The sequence below is a fragment of the Apium graveolens genome, chromosome 7 (assembly GCF_009905375.1).
Source record: "Apium graveolens cultivar Ventura chromosome 7, ASM990537v1, whole genome shotgun sequence".
NCBI lineage: Eukaryota > Viridiplantae > Streptophyta > Magnoliopsida > Apiales > Apiaceae > Apium > Apium graveolens.
The window spans coordinates 7012184-7034500 of NC_133653.1; the positions used below are offsets into that span (position 1 = coordinate 7012184).

At 35.4% G+C, this 22317-nt stretch overlaps 6 protein-coding genes across 7 annotated transcripts; 4 read left to right on the plus strand and 2 right to left on the minus strand.

Annotated features, from left to right (window-relative positions):
* The first annotated feature begins 1627 nt into the window (after window positions 1–1627).
* Window positions 1628–8401, plus strand: LOC141672308 (uncharacterized). Of its 2 annotated transcripts, none has more exons than XM_074478880.1 (9): window positions 1628–1872; window positions 2836–3009; window positions 4083–4491; window positions 4605–4882; window positions 6147–6215; window positions 6325–6381; window positions 6668–6720; window positions 6835–6910; window positions 7018–8401. In XM_074478880.1, the coding sequence occupies exons 1-9, from the start codon at window positions 1832–1834 to the stop codon at window positions 7949–7951; spliced, it is 2091 nt and encodes a 696-aa protein (XP_074334981.1). In that variant the 5' UTR covers window positions 1628–1831; the 3' UTR covers window positions 7952–8401. The 2 variants fall into 2 exon arrangements, with proteins under 2 accessions (XP_074334981.1, XP_074334980.1); XM_074478879.1 differs by lacking the exon at window positions 1628–1872 and adding an exon at window positions 1997–2109.
* Window positions 8402–8551: 150 nt separating this feature from the next.
* Window positions 8552–11123, plus strand: LOC141672311 (cytochrome P450 76T24-like). The gene is made up of 2 exons (XM_074478883.1): window positions 8552–10061; window positions 10241–11123. The coding sequence occupies exons 1-2, from the start codon at window positions 9180–9182 to the stop codon at window positions 10850–10852; spliced, it is 1494 nt and encodes a 497-aa protein (XP_074334984.1). The 5' UTR covers window positions 8552–9179; the 3' UTR covers window positions 10853–11123.
* A 629-nt stretch (window positions 11124–11752) lies between these two features.
* Window positions 11753–13582, plus strand: LOC141672310 (cytochrome P450 76AD1-like). Its single transcript, XM_074478882.1, has 2 exons — window positions 11753–12859; window positions 12944–13582. The coding sequence occupies exons 1-2, from the start codon at window positions 11978–11980 to the stop codon at window positions 13553–13555; spliced, it is 1494 nt and encodes a 497-aa protein (XP_074334983.1). The 5' UTR covers window positions 11753–11977; the 3' UTR covers window positions 13556–13582.
* A 134-nt stretch (window positions 13583–13716) lies between these two features.
* LOC141672309 (cytochrome P450 CYP736A12-like) lies at window positions 13717–15916 on the plus strand. The gene is made up of 2 exons (XM_074478881.1): window positions 13717–14756; window positions 15043–15916. The coding sequence occupies exons 1-2, from the start codon at window positions 14067–14069 to the stop codon at window positions 15868–15870; spliced, it is 1518 nt and encodes a 505-aa protein (XP_074334982.1). The 5' UTR covers window positions 13717–14066; the 3' UTR covers window positions 15871–15916.
* A 1147-nt stretch (window positions 15917–17063) lies between these two features.
* LOC141673186 (myosin-1-like) lies at window positions 17064–17734 on the minus strand. Its single transcript, XM_074479920.1, has 2 exons — window positions 17534–17734; window positions 17064–17423 (listed from the first exon to the last, which is right to left on the minus strand). Exons 1-2 carry the CDS (start codon window positions 17732–17734, stop codon window positions 17064–17066), a joined length of 561 nt encoding a protein of 186 aa, XP_074336021.1.
* LOC141672313 (protein-S-isoprenylcysteine O-methyltransferase A-like) lies at window positions 17552–21755 on the minus strand. Its single transcript, XM_074478884.1, has 3 exons — window positions 21654–21755; window positions 19020–19876; window positions 17552–17716 (listed from the first exon to the last, which is right to left on the minus strand). Exon 2 carries the CDS (start codon window positions 19689–19691, stop codon window positions 19098–19100), a length of 594 nt encoding a protein of 197 aa, XP_074334985.1. The 5' UTR covers window positions 19692–19876; window positions 21654–21755; the 3' UTR covers window positions 17552–17716; window positions 19020–19097.
* Between the last annotated feature and the right edge of the window lie 562 nt (window positions 21756–22317).

The window sequence follows — 22317 nt, forward strand, 5'->3', positions numbered from 1 at the left end:
TCATTTTAGGTAGTTAGAATCAGATTTTTGTTCGTCTTAGGTCGGTGCAAAATGGGCGGTAGCCCTCTCCACTTTTTTGTTGGTAGGCTATATACGATCAATGTTCTAAAAATTCCCGATTTAAAAAAAAACGATTAATTCTCGATTAATCCTTAAAAAATATTTGACCGGTTTAATTTTTGAAATCCCATTAATATTTATAAATAATTTTAAATTATATATTTCATAATAAATAAGGTAAATATATTAAATATTATTAAAATATTTAAATATATTTAATTTTTATTCCGATTAATCCCCGATTTACTAATTAATCCCTAATCGGTACCTAAACTGATTGTACTGATTACCGATTTTTACAAACCTAACACACCATATAAACCTTTTTTAATTATTTTATACGGTCTTTCTAATGTGTGTCAAAGGACATACAATAAACACTAAATTTTATGAGTTTGATGTATTTTTATTGGTGGAGTTATTGTAAATGGAGGGAGTCCATCAATATTTATGATTAGAGAATCAATCAAAATAAACCAAATTATAGAGAGTTAGTGTTTATTGCATGCTCTCGGACACACACCGTAAAACCCGTATTTTATATATTTGAAGTAACTTAACAAAATTCAACATAAACATGAAATTGCGTGCCATATCTAACACCCACTATAGGCAACACACATTTCCCACGACATTAAAACAAAATATGGAACGTGTCCCCATTTGCAAAAACTCCTCACACGGCTAACTTTCAACATCTAACACATCATCAAGGTGTGGCATTTTATTTTGGGATTTTATACGGTGTGTTCAAGCACACAGCAATAATCACTAACTCTCATATGTGTTTTTTTAATTGGTGATTGAATAATAAATGTCATTTACATCAATTTCACCAATAAAAAGAGCCCATTTTTATTGGAGTTAGTAACTAATGTGAAAGACCGTTTTATTTTTTAAAAGTACAGGTCCCTTATATCATTACATCATTTTTACCATTATTTTTTAATCTTCATTCATTTCATGCCCGAGTTTAATTTTTAAAAATAAGATTTTACTTCAAATTAGTTTTTCACTTCAATTTTAATGTAATTTTGAAAATTAACTTTATTTGTTAGTGTATAATTTTGAAGAATAAGTTTATGTTAAATCTTTTCGTAAATATATAGAAATCACCTGAAATTTTTGTGTGACTTATTACTTAACTCGACTTGGTTAAGAGTGAGACCACTGTACTGAATTAGTTATTGAATTTTGTAAATTGATATAAATCGTTCGATATTTGAAAAACGGCGTACAATTTGCTAAAAACTCGTTCAAAAATATTTTGTCTAATTTAATCAATTTTAGATAAATCATTGATAAATTATTAAATTTTTCAAAATTATTTAATACATCGTAAATTAATATTCAACTGAATAGTGCCGATTTCCGAAATTTATAAACGCGCATGTAGGCAACAAATAATAGCCGATAAAATAGTGGCAAATTTTCTCTTGTATAAATAAATATTTTAACTTTTTAACTTACTTTGACAGCAACACAAAATGGGATCCACCTCAAGTTTCAATCCAATCCTCTTCTTATTTTCTATTTATGGTTGAAATATAGAATAAATATCGACCTATACATACACACAAATATACACACACACAGTATATCTTAACTTTCGGTTTATGTCAAGAATCAACATTGCTTACATTTCTCACGCAAATATCTGTTAAGATCTTCTTGTTTCTCGCTAAAACATATCCATTTTGATCCTATTTTCAAGAACTATACTTACAATTTTACATATTTATATTGATATATATAGAAATTACCCAAAAGGATGCAAAGGGCTGTTGACAATGTCCTTGCTATCACCAAAGAGTGAGTCTTTTTTACATTTTTTCATCTTATTTTTGCATAATTAAATGACCCTTTTCAAGAAAATAATAAAGGTGTCATTTTTAATTATGTTTGGGTTAATTTTGGTGATTAATTTGATGAAATATTTGATTTTGAGATGATGGGGTTCCAAGATTTTGGTTTTTGGTTATGGGTTTTGATTGATTGTAGTTTTTGTGTTTGTGATGATTTTTGCAGTTTTTTAAGTTATTATGTGAGGTTGGTTTGATTTAATTGAGTTGAAATGATGTGTATTTGTTAAGTTACATTAGTGTTACTTGGAGGTTTTAATTAGATAGTATATGTATTTTAACTCGAATTCTCACTCGAAAGGCCATTTTTTGGAATTGAATAATGGATCATGAGGTGCAGAGAGGAAATGATTTGTATTTGTTTGGATTTTACATTTTGGAATTTTTAGTTCAAGTAGTTTAATTTTTTGAAGTGCTAAATTTTGTGTATTTAGAATCAAGGGAATGTTGAGCAACCTAATTTTGTGTATTTAGAATCAAGGGAGTGTTGAGCAACCTTGGTGTTACTAGGAGGTTTTAATTAGATAGTAACTCGAATCCTCACTTGAAAGGCCATTTTTTGGGATTGAAGAATGGATCATGAGGTACAGAGAGGAAATGTTGAACCTTAGTTTCCAAATTTGAGAGTACTTGGGGCAGAAGGGTTTGATCTCGAAAAATCTGATGAACATGAGTTTTGGTGTCATTTTAAGTTACCAATTCTCCTTAGTAGACGGTTTTGATTGGATCATATATTATGATGATAGGGCACTTTTATAGTTGAGATGTGTATATTTTTAGTTGAGTTGTACATTTCACTGAAATTTTGTCTTGAGCCAAACTGTATTTTGTTATTGAGGTTTTGACTATGAGTTCTTTGAATATAGTTATAAAGTTATTTAATGATATATCTAATTGAGTTTTTTGGTTGCAGGTCAGTGAAAACCATCACTTACGAATCGTTGAATAATATCGTTAGATTCATAAATGGGGTCTCGGCACTGTTATTGGCTATGATTCCGGGGAAGACTTCCATACTTGAAGGAATGCAAGGTTGGGAACTTAGACCAACGTTTCGAGGGCCTCGGCTTCCTCGTTGGATGGAGAAGTAAGTCATGTTTTGCTGAACTTGGTTAAGCGAGTCACTTTTGGAGATCTCAGAGATACATATACATGATTTTAAATCGTCTGAAGTCTTGTATAATATATAGACTGTTTCTGAAACTAGGATAGAAAAGAAAGGATGGAAACTGATCAATTTTCTCCTCTCTAAATCTTCGCAAAAGTGGGAAGAAGATTTTGGAAGCAAATATACGAAGAATTTCTTTTCCATTCTTTTTCTTTTTCTTTCCTTCCAAAAAAATCACTCGTAAACAAGTTTTCGAAATAAAATTTCAAACTTTCTTTTCTTTCTTTCCAAAAAAAGTTTCTGGAACACAGCGATAGTGTTCTGTTTGCTAATTTAACTTGATAAAGTGAACTTCCTTCACATTCTGGTACAATTTGAAGCTCGGGACCTTATATTTTAATTTTTTGTTTCTCCTTCTTGGTCAAGCATTTGATTATGGAACTCCTAAGATCTTTAGCATTAAGTAGTTGTGCTGTTATTATCTTAAAAAAGTAGTGCTGTGGGGTATTTTACAAATGATTTGAAGTTTTTGTTCTCTTTGAAAATGAGTTCACAAAAAATCCATGTTATATAAAATGGATCATTGTCGTTTATCTAAAAATATTATACATGGAGTTGCCATTTAGACTTTATTAATTATGATCGATTAGAATTCTTATTATGTACATAGATTTCTCTTTACTTTATATTTAGGATTGCAGAACATAAATTATATCTCTAAATCCGTTTCAGCAAGACTGCTAAAAAGATTGGAAACCAGCCTAGAGAAAGACCAGTATGGTCTTGGACTGGGATGAAAGGGCTCAATTCTCGTTATATACTTGTAAAAAACTTGTGTAGCCTCGCCTTCTCCTGGCTTAATAAATTGGTTTTATTTATAACCCAGTTTTAGACCCGAGTGGGCCAAAGACGGATTCTGCTCAAACATGGTCTTGGGGGCAACACTTCTCTTCTCTCTTAAGGGTCTCTTTCAGTTTAATATGCGACATTTTCTTTCTCACGAGACAAATGCTGCTTGCTGAAATTCATGGTTCTTTTTGTGCTTTTTGTAGTGGTGTTTCGTCTTTCAACCAATTCATTCACGAACTTTCTGTGGATTCTGATACGGGTTCAAGTGTGGATTATTCATCTGGGGAAGATTATACTGATGATGATGATGACACTCCTTCAACTCCACTATCTCAAAGTTCTCGAGTCTCAAGAACAAGCAGCTTTAGTAGGCGTGACAGGCACTGGGGAAATTGGGCGCTTTGGTTCAGATATATACTGGCATGGATGCTATTTCCTGCAAAGTTTCTGACGGGTATACTGCTTTATTTCTCCAGTGCATCTCCTTTTAGGGGCTCAAATGTAAGCACTACCTTGGAAGAGCTGCAGCAGTTAGATTCAGACAGCAACAAGAAAGCACTGAAAGACCATATCATGCAACGTGCCACTGACAGGAGACGTGGAGTTATTGAGGTTTTCTTTAAATCTATATAACTGTTGCAGGAACATATATTATTGTTATTCTTGTTATTTTTTCACATAACATATCCAAATCTAATACTTTTCTCATGTACTACGTAAACCAGGATATTCATTTAGGAACTGAGATAATTATAGAAGCTGTATTTGACGTAGTCCACAAGGCAACACATTGTCTGCTATCACCATTAGAGACTTCCAAGAGATTATTAAGCTGGTTCTCTTCTAATACCAGTGAAAATATCCCTGATGATGCTTCAAGTGTTTCCATTCCCACTGCTACTCTTGCCGAGACTGATCCCTCTCTTGGAGAAAGAACTGCCAATTTACGGGATTCCCTGAATACGGACGGTCGAACATGTCGAGATGTCATAACAGAACTCGGGTAACATTTTGTATTCTAAACATACTATTATTACCTTGACCAGCTACATGCATGTAAGTTTTAAACTTGCTTCTGATTTTTTTGCCTTAATGGACTTCTCAGGTTATTTTATTTAAATATAACATTTGATAAGCTTGAAAATACGTTTTAGATATCCTATTCGTGGTCCAGAAAAGTGAAGTGCCAAACATGTTGAATCTGTTTGTCAGGGAAATTTCGTCATAATATTGAACTAGAACTCTGAAAAATTACTATCCTCTTGTCAATTTAAGTTTTCCAAATTTTGATTTTTAGACCAAAGAAGTGAATCTAAGGGTCTAAATACATTTTTTTTTTCTTCCAAGCAAGTTTTATCACTTGACTAACTGTACAAAAACCTCAAGATGTTGGAGAAAGCCACTAAATGGATTTTTATAATTTTAAGACTTCCAACTCATTCAGAAAGCATATTATGGAAGTGAAGATTGGAGCACTATGAGCCCATGAACAAATAACTTACTATCCAAATCAAATATTTGAGTATATTGAGGATAGCGGGACTCAAATTTGTGACCACTTGGTATACTTGTGCTTTGATACCATGACCAACTCCCTCAAACTTTACGATGTTAGCAAAAGCGATAAAACGTTCTTATATATTTGATTAAGTGTATAAATTATTGTACCCTAACCCCTAAGCACTATTTGACTTTCGAGCTAAGATTTCAGAACTTGTCCGGCATTGAGCAAGTTATTTGTAGTTTAAAGTGCAGAAAGGCAACTGGTCTGGATTCATATAGGGCTTCTAGGAACAGTGAAATTCTTCTATTTATTTTTTTTATAAAAAATTTGCTCCTAAAATTATAGTACTATATAGAGAATACAATCAAAAAATGGAATTCACAGATAATAATTTTGGGAGAAGTAATTGTTTAAGTTGCAAATTGCGACCTCTGGTGCTCTGAATGAGAAGTAATTATCTTTGTTAAATTGTTTAATGTCCACTAATTTAATGTGAACCAATTATCTACATTGGGTTGTGTTTTTAATGGCAGCTACTTATCTTTTCATTTATCTATTGCTTATTTAACCTTGACGCTCAATTGTATTAAATGTGCATGCTATCTCATTCTACTTTTAAGATAAAATAGTTGACTTGAATCACTGTAAACCCTAATCAAATTACAATTAATTACCACAACAACACCTAGTTCACGTGACTAATATTTGTAATTGACTTTCTTTGGGCGATTGTAATAATGTTATATTTACCTCAATGTGTTAGGTATCCTTATGAAGCCATTCGTGTAGTCACTGCTGATGGGTATGTTCTCCTTCTAGAGAGAATTCCAAGGTATAAAAAAGGTTTTTCATGTTCCTGTTAATCAAACCGATTGGTGGTCCCTGCAAATGTCTTAAAATACAGCGGCTGTAATGATTTTCCTTGCTCTTTGACTTTGCAGACGTAATTCGAGGAAGGTTGTTTACCTACAACATGGAGTATTTGATTCTTCTATGGGGTGAGTTATTTTCTCTCATGGATTATAATATGAATTATATTGCTTGGATATTTTTGAAGTATTTTTGCGTGTCTTCTGTATATCTCATTGAATCAACCAAATCTAGAGCTTTATTTCTGTCAGTGTGCTGTAAGCCAATGTATGGCTCTTAAAGTTACATCTAGGTTCATAACAAATCTTTATCTTTCATGTCAACGAGAAAATGCCACGATCTTCCATTTCACAGTAAAATTTTATTAGTATCTCCAGTTGAGTTATAATTCAATTATTGATCTTTTTTCACTAGTTGGGTTTCCAATGGAGTTGTTGGCTCTCCAGCATTCGCAGCCTTTGATCAAGGTCTGTCATTTTTCCGCATCTTCCAATAAAAAGAAGCCCTTTAAATTGTTTATGATGTTCATATTTTTTTAGGACCCAATAATTTAACTGCATTTGTTCTTTTCCCCTTTACAGGATATGATGTTTTTCTTGGTAACTTCCGTGGCTTGGTTTCCAGAGAACACATCAACAAGAATATTTCTTCACGACAGTAAGTTCTCATTTGCAATTTTGTGAAGTTTAGGGCGAAAACTTTAGCAGTTATAAATTGTAGGTCAAATTACATAAAATAAAAGGTTTAAATTGGACCAAATGCAGATATTGGCGTTACTCAATAAATGAACATGGTATGGAGGATATACCAGCTTTGGTAGAGAAGATTCATGAAGTGAAAACAGCCGAGTTGAAATCTTTTCCACTTAAAACGGAGGAAGAACAAATTAGCAGTGAACAGCCCTATAAGATGTGTTCGATTTGTCACAGTTTAGGAGGAGCTGCTATATTAATGTATGTTGTTACCCGCAGGATTGAGGAGAAGCCTCACAGGCTGTCCAGATTGATCTTGTTATCACCTGCTGGTTTCCATGATGATTCCACATTTATTTTTAAAATCTTGGAGTATTTATTTCGTTGGATGGCTCCTATTCTTGAACCCATAGTTCCTGGATTTTATATACCAACCCGTTTTTTCCGTATGCTGCTAAACAAATTGGCGCGTGATCTCCATAACTATCCTGCAGTTGGAGGACTTGTTCAAACGCTTATGAGTTATGTTGCAGGCGGAGATAGTTCAAATTGGGTAGGGGTCCTTGGCTTACCACACTATAATATGAATGACATGCCGGGAGTTTCATTTCACGTGGCTCTTCACCTGGCACAGATTCTCCACTCGAAGAAGTTTCAGATGTATGACTATGGGAGTGCAGCTGCCAACATGGAGATATATGGTTCAACTGAACCACTGGACGTGGGCGAATATTACGGGTTCATTGACATTCCTGTTGATCTTGTTGCCGGTCGTAAGGACCAGGTAATTCGACCAACAATGGTGAAAAAGCACTATAGGAGGATGAAAAATGCAGGCGTGGATGTAACGTTCAACGAGTTTGAGTATGCTCATTTAGATTTCACATTTTCTCACAGAGAAGAACTTTTGGCTTATGTAATGTCTCGTTTACTACTAGTGGCACCGAGTCCAAGACTAAAATCTTTAAGGTTAAAGAAGAAGAGGTTAGAAGCTGATGGTGAATGAAGCTAAACCTGGTAAATAAATTCCTACTTAGCGCTGGTTACTTCTGAATTCAGTGCTTGTTACTTCTGAATTCAGCGCTTGTCACTTCTGAATTCACGGTGCTTTCTGTTATTGTATACTCAGTTAAATATTACGTAGAAGATTTACAGAAGATGGTTACGTCGTGTACAATGTTGTTCAAATGATATAGAGAAGGCCTGTATATGCATCAGCAGCAACTTCTTCGCCCGAGTTTTTGAAGGTGTAGAATTACCATGCTAAGGGTACACTCTTTAGTCCGTCATGTTATATCTTTTTTCCTTTGCGGCATAGTGTTGTTTAAAATTTGTCTTTGTAATGTGTGGAAAATGAGACATCAATCATTGTATAGAAGTTTAGATATGCTTTGTACAAGCTGCTGTTTTGTACACTTCACAGTGTGATATATCATATATGTATTCTGTTCACTCAGTTGTGTTATATGATCACTTTAAAAAACTTTGGCCTAACTACTAGGCAATGAAATTGAGGGAACTTGTGATCATTGTCATTAGGCCAGTGTTTGTTGACACATGATAGTATTCAAAGGATATAGCCAAAAGACAGCAATGGTATCCGCTGTCATCGTCTTGAGAACCTACTTCTCTCGAAAGGAATCTCAGCTGAACTGCTGAAGACAAAACTACAGGTTGCATGCACAAAACATTTGGATCAATGGGGAAGGAACGCAGGACAATCGAGAAGGACCAACCTACCCGCGATAATCCTTGTCAAGATACTGAAACCTAACTTCACTAGCATTAGAAGATATTCCTCAGTATGAGTTTGGCCTACCAATTGTCTAACTAAACAATGATACAGAACATGGTCTCTGTCGTAAGAGTCTGAGAAAAATGCTGCAAGAGATACCTAATGTCGAACTGGTAATTACCACTTCAAGGCAGACAGGTATGACTTGCTTTTGCCTACCAACTCTACATATAAATGTAAATTTATGTGACCATTGTTATTTGAAACTTTAGTATCTGATTGAACCTAGTCAGTTACATTTCAAGTTCTGGTTGATTCTGTCAGTCGATTTTGTCCCAAGTTTTAAGTTGTGGATGGTTAATATTACAAGCCTGCGAGACATTCTATAGGTTACAAGAATATGCACGTCACATTATGGTTAGTTAACCACAAGCTAGGGCTGTAAAAGTGGTATAAGAAGTAGAGATTGAGGTGTTTGGGCAATGGGCACTCAACAGAAATGGAACCTTATGTCTTATTAACATTCTCATTATTTTTCTTGATCTCTGTACAATATCTTCTTGGTTTATATGCTAGAACAAAGCTTCCACCTGGGCCAATCGGCCTCCCGTTCTTGGGTAACCTCCTGCAGATTGGTCCAAAACCACACAAATCACTTGCAAAACTGGCAAAACAATATGGCCCTCTCATTAGTATACGACTAGGCTGTGACACAAGTGTTGTGGTTTCTTCATCCGAAATGGCTAGAGAAATTTTACAGAAACATGATGTTAATTTCTGCGGAAGATCTGTTCCAGATGCTGTGGCTGGGGGACTACAAAACCATGATGTTTCAGTGACATGGATATCTGCTGGGGATCAATGGCGAACGATAAGAAGGGCTTTGAACATTTACTTCACAAATCCAAAAAAAGTAGACAAGTTAGAAGGGCTTAGGCTAAAAGTTGTGACACAAATGGCTAACCATCTTAAGGAGTTGAGTAGAAATGGGCAAGTTGTGGATATTGGAAAGTTGGCCTTTACGACGGCTTTGAATCAGATGTCGAACACTTGTTTTTCAGTAGATGTGTCTGATTTTGGTTCTGATCAAGATGTTTTTGGATTTCATAAAGTGGTGAAGACTATCATGAAGGTTGATGGGAAGATAAATTTTGCAGACTATTTTCCTTGGCTAAAAATATTTGATCCTCAAGGCATAAGGAGAGATGCAAAGGCTGCCTATGGTTGGCTTGACCAACTTTGTCAGAACTTTATTACTCAGCGGTTAAGGCACAGAGAATCTGATTCTCCATCTCACGGGGATCTTTTGGATTCTTTTCTTGATTTCCGACGAGATAGTCAGGCTGATTTCGACATCAAACACATCAAGGTCCTCTTAATGGTATGGTTTTTTTTATCTCTGTAGAAGTGTTAAGTCTTCTCATAAGAAGGACAAAGCTTACTTCATTAGCTTCAAGAATAATTTTCTTGTTAAGCACCTGTGCATTTGTTATGCATACCTGCAAATGATCATTCCAATCAAGTAAGATTGAGATATCAATATGTTATTTTATTTTTCAGGATTTGTTCATTGCTGGAACTGAAAACATCTCAAGTACAGTCGAATGGGCAATGTCTGAGCTTATACTCCATCCGACTGTAATGCTTAAACTACGCGAAGAGATCAGTGAAAAAGTTGGAGGGAAAGAAAAGTTTAAAGAAGCTGAAATCCTTGAATTACCATATCTTCAATCTGTTTTAAAAGAAACAATGAGGCTTCACTTATCAGTGCCTCTTCTTCTGCCCCACAAATCAGAGATTAACGTAAAGCTGAATGGCTATACGATTCCCAAGAATACTCGAGTGATAGTCAATGCTTGGGCCATAGCCCGAGATGCAAATTCTTGGGCAAATCCTGATCATTTTACACCAGAGAGGTTCATAGGCTCTGAAATTGACTACAGAGGTCAGCATTTTAGTTTCATACCATTTGGTTCAGGACGCAGAATGTGCTCAGGGATTCGCTTGGCTGAGAGGGTCATGAGCTCCATGTTAGTGTCACTTGTTGCACAGTTTGATTGGAAGCTTCCGAATAACATGTTGCCCGAGGAATTGGACATGGATGATACTTCTGGTGTTACCGCTCAGAAGGCTACACCACTACTACTTCTGCCAGCAACTATTATTAACTAGCAACCATAAACTGATACATTTTCCTGAAATGTGAGTGAGTCAGATCTTCTGGTCCAGAAAGCCAACTTTGATAGACGCAGTCATTGTCATGATTATCGATATTTTCGGATGCTACATGTTAATCTCTCGAGAAATGTCAAGAGTCCCAGCAACGTTACCAAAACCATTCCCCTACGCTGAGTTATCAGCATGCTATTGTATATTCTCTCGTAAATGATATGAACCCCTCTTGCATCATTTGAATAAAATCACGTCATATGTCATTTGGGAACATTTTTGGGATCCCTTTTGGCGTGTGTAGCACACTAGCACTGCTCTAATCTCTTTATTATATGATAACAACAGATCCAGTAATATTAAGTAACTTGTCAAATAAAATTTGAGTTGTCTAACCAATCTTGAGGTGGCAATTTCATAACATATGATTAATTTGCATTTTAGTGAAATATAGCCAATTAAACATTTTTCAAGACAGATTTAGGCGAACTGGTTACTCATCACCGGCTTAGCCACTCAATTTTCTTGCACATTCTCAAACTTAGTTGTTATGCTTATGCGGTATATCTTATCCTTTGAAACACATAAAATATAGAGATTTAGACGAGCTGGTTACTCATCACCGGCTTCGCTGTTGAATGTTGCTGGCTTGCTGCATATGCTACCAACCATGCAACTGAAGACTGATGGATGAGTTTTTTAAATCGGAGCCGCCTTGGTTGACTAAAAAGATGATTTAATGACTTTGTGATCTGTTCTTGTTGGGCTACTTTGACAGTTCACCTGAAGATACGTTTGTTACATTAACATTTATTATTCAATGACTTTGTGATCTGTTCATGTTCCTTTTTCCAAAATAATGGCATATTCGACGCTTTTGTATATTTGTGTTTATATTTTAAAGTCAATCGAGCTTGAATTGCTGGTAGGTACGTTGGTAGGCCGTAGTTGTCTCAATATTTTCAACTTTCCCTACAGTAAGTTGATACATTTGCCTTTGATGCCATCACCATCATCGTCGGTGCGACTTTCTCTAACACGTTAAGGTTATCGGTGCGACTTTCTCTAACACGTTAAGGTTATAATATATGAAGAGTGGAAACTGAGGTGTTCGAGTGTTCAACAGAAATGGAATACCTTGTCTTGATAACATCCTCACTATTTTTCTTGATTTTAGTGCAATATCTTTTTGGTTTATATGCAAGAGCAAAGCTTCCACCAGGGCCAATAGGCCTTCCATTTTTTGGTAACCTCTTGCAAATTGGTCCAAAACCACACAGATCATTAGCGAAACTGGCTGAACAATATGGCCCTCTCATCACACTACAGCTAGGAAGTGTCACAAATGTTGTGGTATCTTCATCTGAAGTGGCTAGAGAAATTTTTCAGAAACATGATGCTGATTTCTCCGGAAGGTCTGTTCCGGATGCTGTTGCTGGAGGACTACAGAATCATGATGTTGCGACGCCCTGGATATCTGCTGGTGATCAATGGAGAACGTTACGTAAGGCGTTGAGCATCTACTTGACAAATCCGAAAAAAATAGACAAGTTACAAGAGCTGAGGCTTAAAGTTGTGTCAAAAATGGTTGAGCATGTTAAGGAAATCAGTAAACGAGGACAAGATGTCGATATTGGGAAATTGGCCTTTACGACAGCTTTGAATCAGATGTCGAACACTTGTTTCTCAGTTGATGTGGCTGATTTTAGTTCTAATCAAGATGTGAATGGGTTTCATCATGCTGTCAATACTATTATGGAGGTTGATGGAAAGATGAACTTTGCTGATTATTTTCCTTGGGTCAAAAAATTCGATCCGCAAGGCATAAGAAAGGATGCTAAGGCTGCTTATGGTTGGTTAGATCAACTTTGTGAAAAGTTCATTGTTCAGAGGCTAAGGCATAGAGAAGATAATCTTCCACCTCATGGAGATCTCCTGGATTCCTTTCTTGATTTTCGACAGGAGAATCCAGTCGATTTCGATGTGAAACAGATCAAGGTCCTCTTAATGGTATGTTTTCAGTTCTTCATGCCTGTAACAATGTCTCCAGTGTTGCATACTTGTCTTCAGACTTAGTTATTATTCATTTTTCAGGATCTGTTTATTGCTGGAACTGATACAAACTCGAGTACTATCGAATGGGCGATGACTGAGCTTATGATCCATTCAGACATCATGCAGAAGCTACGCAAAGAAATCAACGAAAGAATCAATGTAAAAGCACCTCTAGTAGAAGCTGATATTCTTGAACTACCATACTTACAATCTGTTCTGAAAGAAACAATGAGGCTTCACCTGGTGGTACCTCTTCTTCTGCCCCACAAAACCGAGACAAATGTAAAACTCAACGGGTATACGATTCCCAAGGATACACGAGTAATATTCAATGTCTGGGCAATTGCTCGAGATTCTGATTCTTGGGAAAGTCCTGAGAAGTTTGCACCAGAAAGGTTCTTGAGCTCAGAAATCGACTACAGAGGTCGATATTTTAGTTTTCTACCTTTTGGTTCAGGACGTAGAATGTGCCCTGGGATTCGCCTAGCTGAGAGGGTTATGAGCTTAATGTTAGTGTCACTTGTAGCACATTTTGACTGGAAGCTTCCCAACAACATGTTGCCTGAGGAGTTGGACTTGGACGATACTTTTGGCGTTACCTCCCAGAAGGCTATCCCTCTTGTTCTTGAGCCAGCAATTATAGATTACTAGCAATGCTAATTGTGTTTTCTTTCCTGATTTGTTTGGACATAGCTACTTCTATTTCTATCTTCTGGTCCTTGTTTCTGTGGTTCTTGTTTGTTACGCAGAGTCTACAATAAGCCACGATCACTCGTGTTTATCCAACTAGATACTAATGCACTTGTAATCTTGTTGAGTATCATTGATTGAATGATATTTTTGTTGGAAATCATGTGCCAATAATGTAATCAGTACATTAAATGTTACGACGACATACTTGACCCCCGCTGCAGTTAATGTGAAGTCGATAGCAGGGACAGTCGGCTGCCTCGGTCCCTGTCAATTGTCTAGAACCAGAGAAATTTCAATGTAAAATTTTGGAGCTATATCAAATTTCTGGTTCCGTCCCTGTATAAGCCCACGCACTAAACGTGAGGGAGAGAGTATAAAAACAAGTGAGAAAACTTATCTTCTTTCTATGACAAACAAGAGCCTCAAGTATTTAAACTTAGAATTGAAGACACTCCACAGTTAGAATACAATGTATTCCTATATCAGTTTTGCTATTGTTATAGTCCTCATTGGAGCCATATGGTGGCTCGTTCATCTCCGGGGTGTGGCCTCAGCAAGACGAGGCCACAGAGCACTTCCAGGTCCCCTAAGGTTACCAGTTATAGGTCATCTCCACTTATTAGGAAACCTCCCTCACCGCTCCCTCTACAAGTTGTCCCAAAAATATGGTCCCATGATGTCCCTCCGTCTGGGCTCCGTCCCTACACTTGTCGTGTCTTCGCCTGCTGCTGCAGAACTTATTCTCAAGACCCATGACAGTGTTTTTGCTAGCCGTCCAGAACTTGAGGCAGGTAAGTACATGTCATATGGCACCAAAGGCATTGCATTTACCAAGTACGGCATTTACTGGCGGAGCGTGAGGAAGTTAACCTCAACGGAGCTTCTTAACCACGCAACAATCAACTCGATGGCTTGGCAGAGAAGAGAGGAACTAGGGTTGTTGGTTGAGTCCCTCAAAAAAGCTGCTGCAGCAGGTGAAGTGGTAGATGTGAGTCAGAAAGTGGGGCATTTGGTTCAAGATATGACTTGTAGAATGTTGTTTGGAAAGACTAGAGATGAAAGATTTGACTTGAGTAATAATTTGCACGAGCTGGCCAAGCTTGCTGGATCCTTTAACATTGCTGATTTTATCCCATTTCTGAGGCCACTTGATCTCCAGGTACATTGCCATCCCAAAATTACTCAAATGGTTGAAACTTGAAAGTGTTAAATTTAAACCAAACCAAACATACCCAGTATATCCCGCTTAACGCAGGGTCTGGGGAGGGTAAGATGTACGCAACCTTCCCCTCATTCCGAAGAATGAAGAGCCTGTTTCCCGAAAGATCCCAGGCTTGTTAAATATGTCTATCATAATATGTTGTTACTAATTATACACATGCCCTTATGAAAATTTCATAACATGTACATTGATTAGCTTTAACATCTAGATTTCCCTCTAACAGGGATTTACTCGCAGGCTCAAAGTAGCCAGCCAGACATTTGACAAAATCTTGGAAACTATCATTGATGATCATGAACAAGATGCTAGTAATGACAGTAAAAAACTCGATAAGGATTTTGTTGCTGTGCTACTATCTCTGCAGAAGAATGCTACCAGCACCCAGGAATATTTATCCCATGAAATCAAAAGATCACATATCAAAGCAATCATGCTGGACATGATATTTGGAGCTGTAGATACTTCACAAACTACAATTGAATGGGTAATGTCAGAGCTTTTATGTCATCCAAGGGTGATGAAATCAGTTCAACAAGAAATTAAAAATGTCGTCGGGGATAGTGAATTTCTTGAAGAATCAGAGTTGTCAAAACTAGAGTACCTGGATATGGTAGTTAAAGAAACTTTAAGATTACATCCTGTTGGGCCACTTTTGCTTCCTCATGAGTCAATGGAAGACATTGTTATAGATGGATATTACATACCGCAGAAAACAAGAATCATTGTCAATAACTGGGGATTAGGCCGAGATCCTAAACTCTGGTCTGAAAATGTCGAAGAATTCTATCCAGAAAGATTCAATGGCAGTAACATAGATCATCGAGGAAAAGATTTTCAGTTTTTACCCTTTGGTACAGGCAGAAGAGGGTGTCCAGGTATGCACTTGGGCTTAATAAACGTAAAATTGGTAGTTGCTCAGTTGGTTCATAGTTTCAACTGGGAGCTACCTATTGGTATGAAACCAGATGAGTTAGACATGGAAGAGACTTTTGCATTGTCATTGCTAAGATCAACTCATCTGCTCGCCATGCCTACTTCTCGAGCATCATAATGTGCCCGTTTGGGAAATCTTAAAATAAGTAACTTATGACTTAAAATGAATAAGTAACTTATAAGTGATAAGTAAATAAATACTTATAAGTTATATAAGTGTTTGGATAATTTCACTTATAAGTCCGAATTTTTTTTAATTTAATAAATCAAAATAAATAATTTTTAAATATAATCATATTATTTCATGAATTTTAGATTAGATTAACATTTAAAAATATATTTTTAAAAATTAAAGTTAATAAAAACGCAAAAAATCAAAATAAGTTGAGAAAAAGTACGTCAATACTAACATTCAACTTATCAGCTTATAAGTTGAAAATCCGACTTATAAGTTAGGTACACAAACAGTGCTCGATAAGTACTTACGGATTTATAAGTCAATAAGTTACTTATAAGTTGTGGCCAAACAGGCCCATTAACTTGATAGTAGTTACTTATATTAAGCTTGATGATGCATAATAAGGACAAGTTTGTAGGATTTTTGTGTCTTACTTATTAGTGTCTAAGCTAAGTTGTGTTTGTTTTTTGTATGAATAAATGTTGTCATGGGAAGGAACAAGTGTGTCTACTTCTTTTCTAGTCATTGTTGGCCGCCAACAAAGATTGATACGGTGGTTGAGCTCTTGTCCCCTTTGCGGGAGGTCAAGAGTTCAACTTTAATGTAATCTTTTCGTAGATAAATAGATAATCAGACAAACAGCATATTTAGGGCCTGTTATAAAATATATTTACTACTTGAAATTTTAAAATCCTACCAGAAGTATTGGTCAATCAAAACAATCAAAATTATAGAAGTCTGTGTTTATCATGTGCCCATGGGCACACCACAAAAAAACCGTAACAAGTATTACAATCTGCTTCACATTCCAGACCCCTTGTATGTATCAAATGACAATAGAGAATAGACAGTGGAAACAAAACTTGTGAAAACAACATATACAAAAAAAATATTCAAATCCTATTTGCCTGTTCTCATATTAAATTAGTTAGAAGTTTCATCCATATACTACTACACATTGCCTTGAATCTTACCAGATCAGAAAACAGATCTCAACCATCTAAAAATAAGACAAACAATATACATTTTCTAGTTGCTAGCAATGTAGTTGTTTGCGAGAGTTTTGCAAACTCTAGAAGCATACATCGGTTGGCACTGACATACAAGCAAAGTATAACTGTGGATTCCTAAATTTAATTAATCCTCGAGCTGTTCAACCTTCCCCAGCATTTCTTCTGCAACCTGTCACCAGATCCTTCTTCAGATCCTAGCTTATTCAAGATTACCTTTGTTTCTCTTAATCTTGCCCCATAGTCCTTTTTCCAGCCTTCAAAAATTTGTTTTAACCTTCTTAGTTCTCGATCAGGGTTTAAACTTGCATCCACCTGACCTGATTTTACCTCTACCAAGAATTTTGCATCATCGCCAAAAACTTGGCTCCTCTGATCAAACTCTTCGGCCAATCTACTTATAACACTAAGACCGGCACTCACTGGCCTCACCCCATTGCTATCACGACTCCTAAAATACTCCCTGTTTCCCAGCTGGAGTCTCTGTCATCGTTGACTGATGCATCGGAATTTCTCACAGAGTAATCCAGGGCCAGACTCTTCTTTGCAATGGAGAGACTAGACTGTAATGATCTCATTTGTTTCTGCCATACTTCTTCCATTGACTTCATTTTTCCTTCGTATTCAAACCAGCGGTTCTCATATTGTTGCAGTCGTTGGTGGAGAATGTCATTTTCTTCATCCTTCACTCTTAAAGCTGACTCGGCTTTAAGTACACGTCGTTGTAGCTCCACAAGGAATGATGACTTCACCAGCACCTCATCCGACTCATTACTCTGTTTACATAGCCTCATTGTGATTGAAAGTTTTACAAAGTTCAGGGAAATACAGAGAAGTTTATAGATCAGCTACAATGCTCTTCAAGTGTAAAGGCTATATTTTCAGAAAGCTAGCAGTCACAGCCCTCAAGTCAAATATTAATAAGATAAATCTCTTATCACTTAAGACCCCTGTCTGGGCTTGTCTGATGGCTTGAATTTCAAACAGAATATATTCTTACTTGGGTTCAAAGTTGAAGAAATATTTTTGACATATTAAGTTAAGATGCATAATTCTAAATTTCAGAAACACCTAACATAATAACTGGAAGAGGTTGACTAATCAAAAGAATGTTCTCACTTTTTTTACAAATTTCAAGCTGTTTTATCTAAAAAAATTGGATCTTTAAATTTTAAGGTCTGGTCTAAAATTCCACGTTGGTTTATACTTATTATATATTCCGGTCGAGTAGACTAGTAGTAGTGACTTTGTCCAAGGACACAAACACTTGCATACAAACTGATTGTTGTAAGGAGGGTGTTGGTCTAATCTTCTTTTTCAGAAATAAGTACTTGTTGTCGTAAAAAAGTTTCCTGGAAATAATTAGTAGTAGTAGTACTTAATATTAACTATCCAGATTGGCCAAACATTGTCATAATATTTCCATGCATATGCATTCATGTCCTGCTACTTCACCTTTTATGGTTTGAGTATCAATAATCAATACAGCTCCTTTTTTGACAACTAGATTAACAACAGGTATGCACATAGTTTCTGCCAAGGCAGTAGGGTATCTAGACTCCATTAAGCATGCATGCTTTCAAATGCCGAACTGGAGAATGAGATATTCTAAAATCTGCACAACTGACTCAAATAAAAAACAAGTTTTAAAAATAATGGACCTTGTACATGGTAGGTTATAACTATCGCCATCCAATGAAAACGGATTTAAAACTACATATCCATATATGCAACCAATCAATAATGCATCATTATTACAATCAAGACCGGCAAAAATTTCAGTCTCTAGCAAAATGAAAAGAACTGCATCATTATAAAAACTAAGATCTTTTAATGATACATTAAGGCTCCATCCCACTGGTACACTTACATTTCTACCTCTATATCAAACGCAAAAGGCGGAAGACGATATATTAAAGCCATTTTTTCTTTTCTTATTTTCTCAAAAAAAAGAGCTGATGAACCGACTTTAAAACCAAAAAAAATGCTTAAGCAATTTATGATAGATATAGCACAGTTTTAAATTTCATAAGCTGTTAGATGCAGAATAACCAGAAATAATGATTTCCATAACCTTACCTTTCCGGTATCAGCAAAATATTAAAAATACAGTATCACTTTCCAGGTCCACTTGAATCTATGCAAGGATTTAACCCATCAATTCACAAAGGGAATTCCAGAAGGAACCTGTTGAGCATAGGCATCATAACGTGATCCAAAAAACTGCCTCAAGAAGTACTCTTCGTATGGTATCCGTTGTGAGAAAAAACGCCAAACAACAAGTGCAAATGCAACTGTGGATATTGGATTGCACATCATTATTTGAGTGCCAATTGACCATATGAGAAAACCAGAATATCCAGGATGGCGAACAAATCTGTAGACTCCATGCCTAACCAATTCATGATGCTCCTCATGATAAACTTTAATAAGATGAGTGAAGGCCCTACCAGCAGTTATAATTGCCAGTTTCCTAATAATTTCCCCAATGACAACCATGGAAAGGCCAAAGTTACTTATCCGCCAGTGTACTTTTAAATCAGGAAAGAAATAAACTTCAACCAAGTACTCTATCAATGAAAAAATCATCGCCACAAGATAGTTTTTGCTGATCAGTAGCGACTTGAGAGTTACATTTGACTTTCCATGGAAGATAATTGCTAGTATGTACTCAGAAACATGAAAGAAAGCTAAAGAAAATAGCATTTCAGAAATTTGTCTGCAGGCCGTGTAACCGAAGAAGTCTGTCATGTTGTTAAATTAACAAATACGAATCTCTCTTAGATGGAAGTCCGTTCTACACCTACTATTTCCTTTAGAAAAGAAATAAATTAACTGCTGCCTTTTAATCCAGACCTGAAAATTTTCCCTAGCTAAATGGCAATGATAATAAATCCTTCCAACTCAATCCAAAAATGCTTTAAGATTTCCATCGCCTGCAAAAAAGACGAAAAGAAATGTTCCACTTGGTAGAAGGAATTAGAAGCAAACAAAAATTTTATAGCATACTTAAGGGAAAAAGAAGATCATGGTAATTATTTTAGTGACATCTCATAGATGGTAGTATTTTAAAGTAGAACCTTAGAATATTAGTCGCTAAACAATATAAAAGATTTAAAAATCAATCAAAAGTACGACACTTGCCATTTATATGGACCGAGTATGATGGCTTTTCAAAATCTGTAGTTTTCAGTCATATTTACATTTCAAGTGTTAAACATACTAACTTATTACCAAAAGCACAAAGACTCTAAAGCTTTGTGAAAATGATTTTCAACAGCGACAAAACACAGATGGGGAAAGCGAAAATCAATTCAAAGTTTGAATAAATAGTTTAACCTAAGTTACATTCAGCCATTTAAGCAACTTATAAGGAATGTACATGCAATAAAATTTTCACCTTAAGCAACAAATTCAATAGAAAATAGGTGCTTCATTAGGCTATCCAGAAGTAGTTTTAGAGCACATTGCATGTGATAACATTTTATAAATTTCCCCGAATATATTTCAATTAATTAACTACAGTGTCAAATACAATAAAAGTTAAAAAATTAACATAGAAACAAGCCTGCTTCCATTTATAATAAACAGCCATAAGCAGATTTTCCGCATAAACTTTCCATATCTTCTCATCTCTTGTTTTTTTTATTTGGTAATATAAAAAACATTAGAACAGCTTAACCAACTATAGGACCAACAGGGCTATTGTTAAGTTCTAGGGTGTTTATACCAATCTTATATATATACTAATATAAGTACTACTCTCAGGTTTCCAGAAATCAAACTTTAATACATATATCATAAAGTTAAAACTGGAAACTGGGAGCTGAATCTCAAGCTAAAGTTCAAGTCTCGGGGATGCCTAAATACATACGTAAAATGCTACCCACAGTTAAAAAAAAAATTTACCATTCAAAATCTTTACTTTAAGAGATTGAACAATGCAAGTCGAAACTCAAGCCAAAGTTCAAATCATACAGCTTTGAAGCATCTCCAACAGATGTTTAGTACATACACATACATACATACATGTTACTCACACTCCAAAAAAAATTATTTTTTAACAGAAACTGGGCAATACCAGTTAAATTTCAAGCTAAAGTTGAAATCTATAAGCTTTAAACCAACTCCAATCGATCTTTTAAACTTATATACACACACGTACACATATAAAAAATGCTAGTCACAATTTTAAGCATTATTCTTTTCAATAAAAGCGGTCTTTGAATATTTAGATAAAGTTGATAGAATTAGGCTTCACAGCAACTATACTCAATCTTTTTAACATATACACACACATATACATATAAAAAATGCTACTCAGACTTTTAAACAAAATTTTTTTTCGAGAAAAACCGGCTTTGAATTTCAAGATAAAGTTGAAATCTTTAGGAATCACAGCAACTCCAATCAATGTTCAATACATACATACATATATACATACACATATACATACATAAAATGTTACTCACACTAAAAAAGCTTCAATTTTTTCCAAGAATCTTGGCAATGCAAGTTAGCATCAAGCTAAAGATGAAATCTTTAAGCTTTAAAGCAAGTAAAATCAATCTTTTTCACATAAAAATCCAATCTTTAAATTTGAATTAAACTAAAATTCAACAAAAGAAATAGTAGACCATGTAAAAACATATATACATACACACACAATTGAAATATCTGTGATGTAATAGAGAGAAGAGAGTTTGAAATTACCAGGTTAGGGCACAGCTAGGAAGATTCAGCTAAATGGGTCTCTATGTATTTGGGGAAAAATATGTATGTTGTTTAGAATTTGGGGCCGGTTGACCCGACCCGAAATAAAATAAATTAATTAAATAATTTTAGCCCGTTGGTTTCTTGGAAATAAAAAACAATTTTCCAGCTTTCGAGTACAGGACACAACGAATTGTCGGGTATAATAATATTATAGGTCTTTTTAACGTGTGTCCAAAGGTACACAATAAAAATTAAATTTTATGAGTTTGGTGTATTTTTATTTGTGGAGTTGTTGTAAATGCAGGGGGTTCATCAATATTTATGATTAGAGTACCAATCAAAATGCACCAAATTTATGTGAGTTAGTACTTATTGTGTGTTTTTGGGCACACATTAGAAAAATCGTAATATTATTAGGGTTTATAACATTTCGACCCTTAAAGTATTACACTGAAAAGTGAAAATACACAGGAATCCTAAAAGTATAAAAATATTTCTCCTTGCCACTAAATTATAGCTTTGTACAAATCGGCCCTATTTTCGGTTCTCGGAGACAAAATCATCAAATCGGCGGTCATACAGAGGGGTAATATCGGAATCAATGTGTTAAAATGTACATATATGCATACTTTAAGGGCCAATATATTTTTCAATTATTTTT

Coding starts and splice junctions, on each gene's coding strand:
- LOC141672313 (XM_074478884.1), bottom strand. CDS start 19,691: ATGACAGACTTCTTCGGTTACACGGCCTGCAGACAAATTTCTGAAATG.
- LOC141672310 (XM_074478882.1), top strand. CDS start 11,978: ATGGAATACCTTGTCTTGATAACATCCTCACTATTTTTCTTGATTTTA. Junction 12,860..12,943: donor AGATCAAGGTCCTCTTAATG/GTATGTTTTCAG, acceptor TTCATTTTTCAG/GATCTGTTTATTGCTGGAAC.
- LOC141672308 (XM_074478879.1), top strand. CDS start 2,009: ATGATGGGGTTCCAAGATTTTGGTTTTTGGTTATGGGTTTTGATTGAT. Junction 6,216..6,324: donor CTTCTAGAGAGAATTCCAAG/GTATAAAAAAGG, acceptor TTGACTTTGCAG/ACGTAATTCGAGGAAGGTTG. Junction 6,382..6,667: donor GTATTTGATTCTTCTATGGG/GTGAGTTATTTT, acceptor TTTTTTCACTAG/TTGGGTTTCCAATGGAGTTG.
- LOC141672309 (XM_074478881.1), top strand. CDS start 14,067: ATGTATTCCTATATCAGTTTTGCTATTGTTATAGTCCTCATTGGAGCC. Junction 14,757..15,042: donor TGAGGCCACTTGATCTCCAG/GTACATTGCCAT, acceptor TCCCTCTAACAG/GGATTTACTCGCAGGCTCAA.
- LOC141672311 (XM_074478883.1), top strand. CDS start 9,180: ATGGAACCTTATGTCTTATTAACATTCTCATTATTTTTCTTGATCTCT. Junction 10,062..10,240: donor ACATCAAGGTCCTCTTAATG/GTATGGTTTTTT, acceptor TTTATTTTTCAG/GATTTGTTCATTGCTGGAAC.
- LOC141673186 (XM_074479920.1), bottom strand. CDS start 17,734: ATGAGGCTATGTAAACAGAGTAATGAGTCGGATGAGGTGCTGGTGAAG. Junction 17,424..17,533: donor AAATGAAGTCAATGGAAGAA/GTATGGCAGAAA, acceptor CAACGATGACAG/AGACTCCAGCTGGGAAACAG.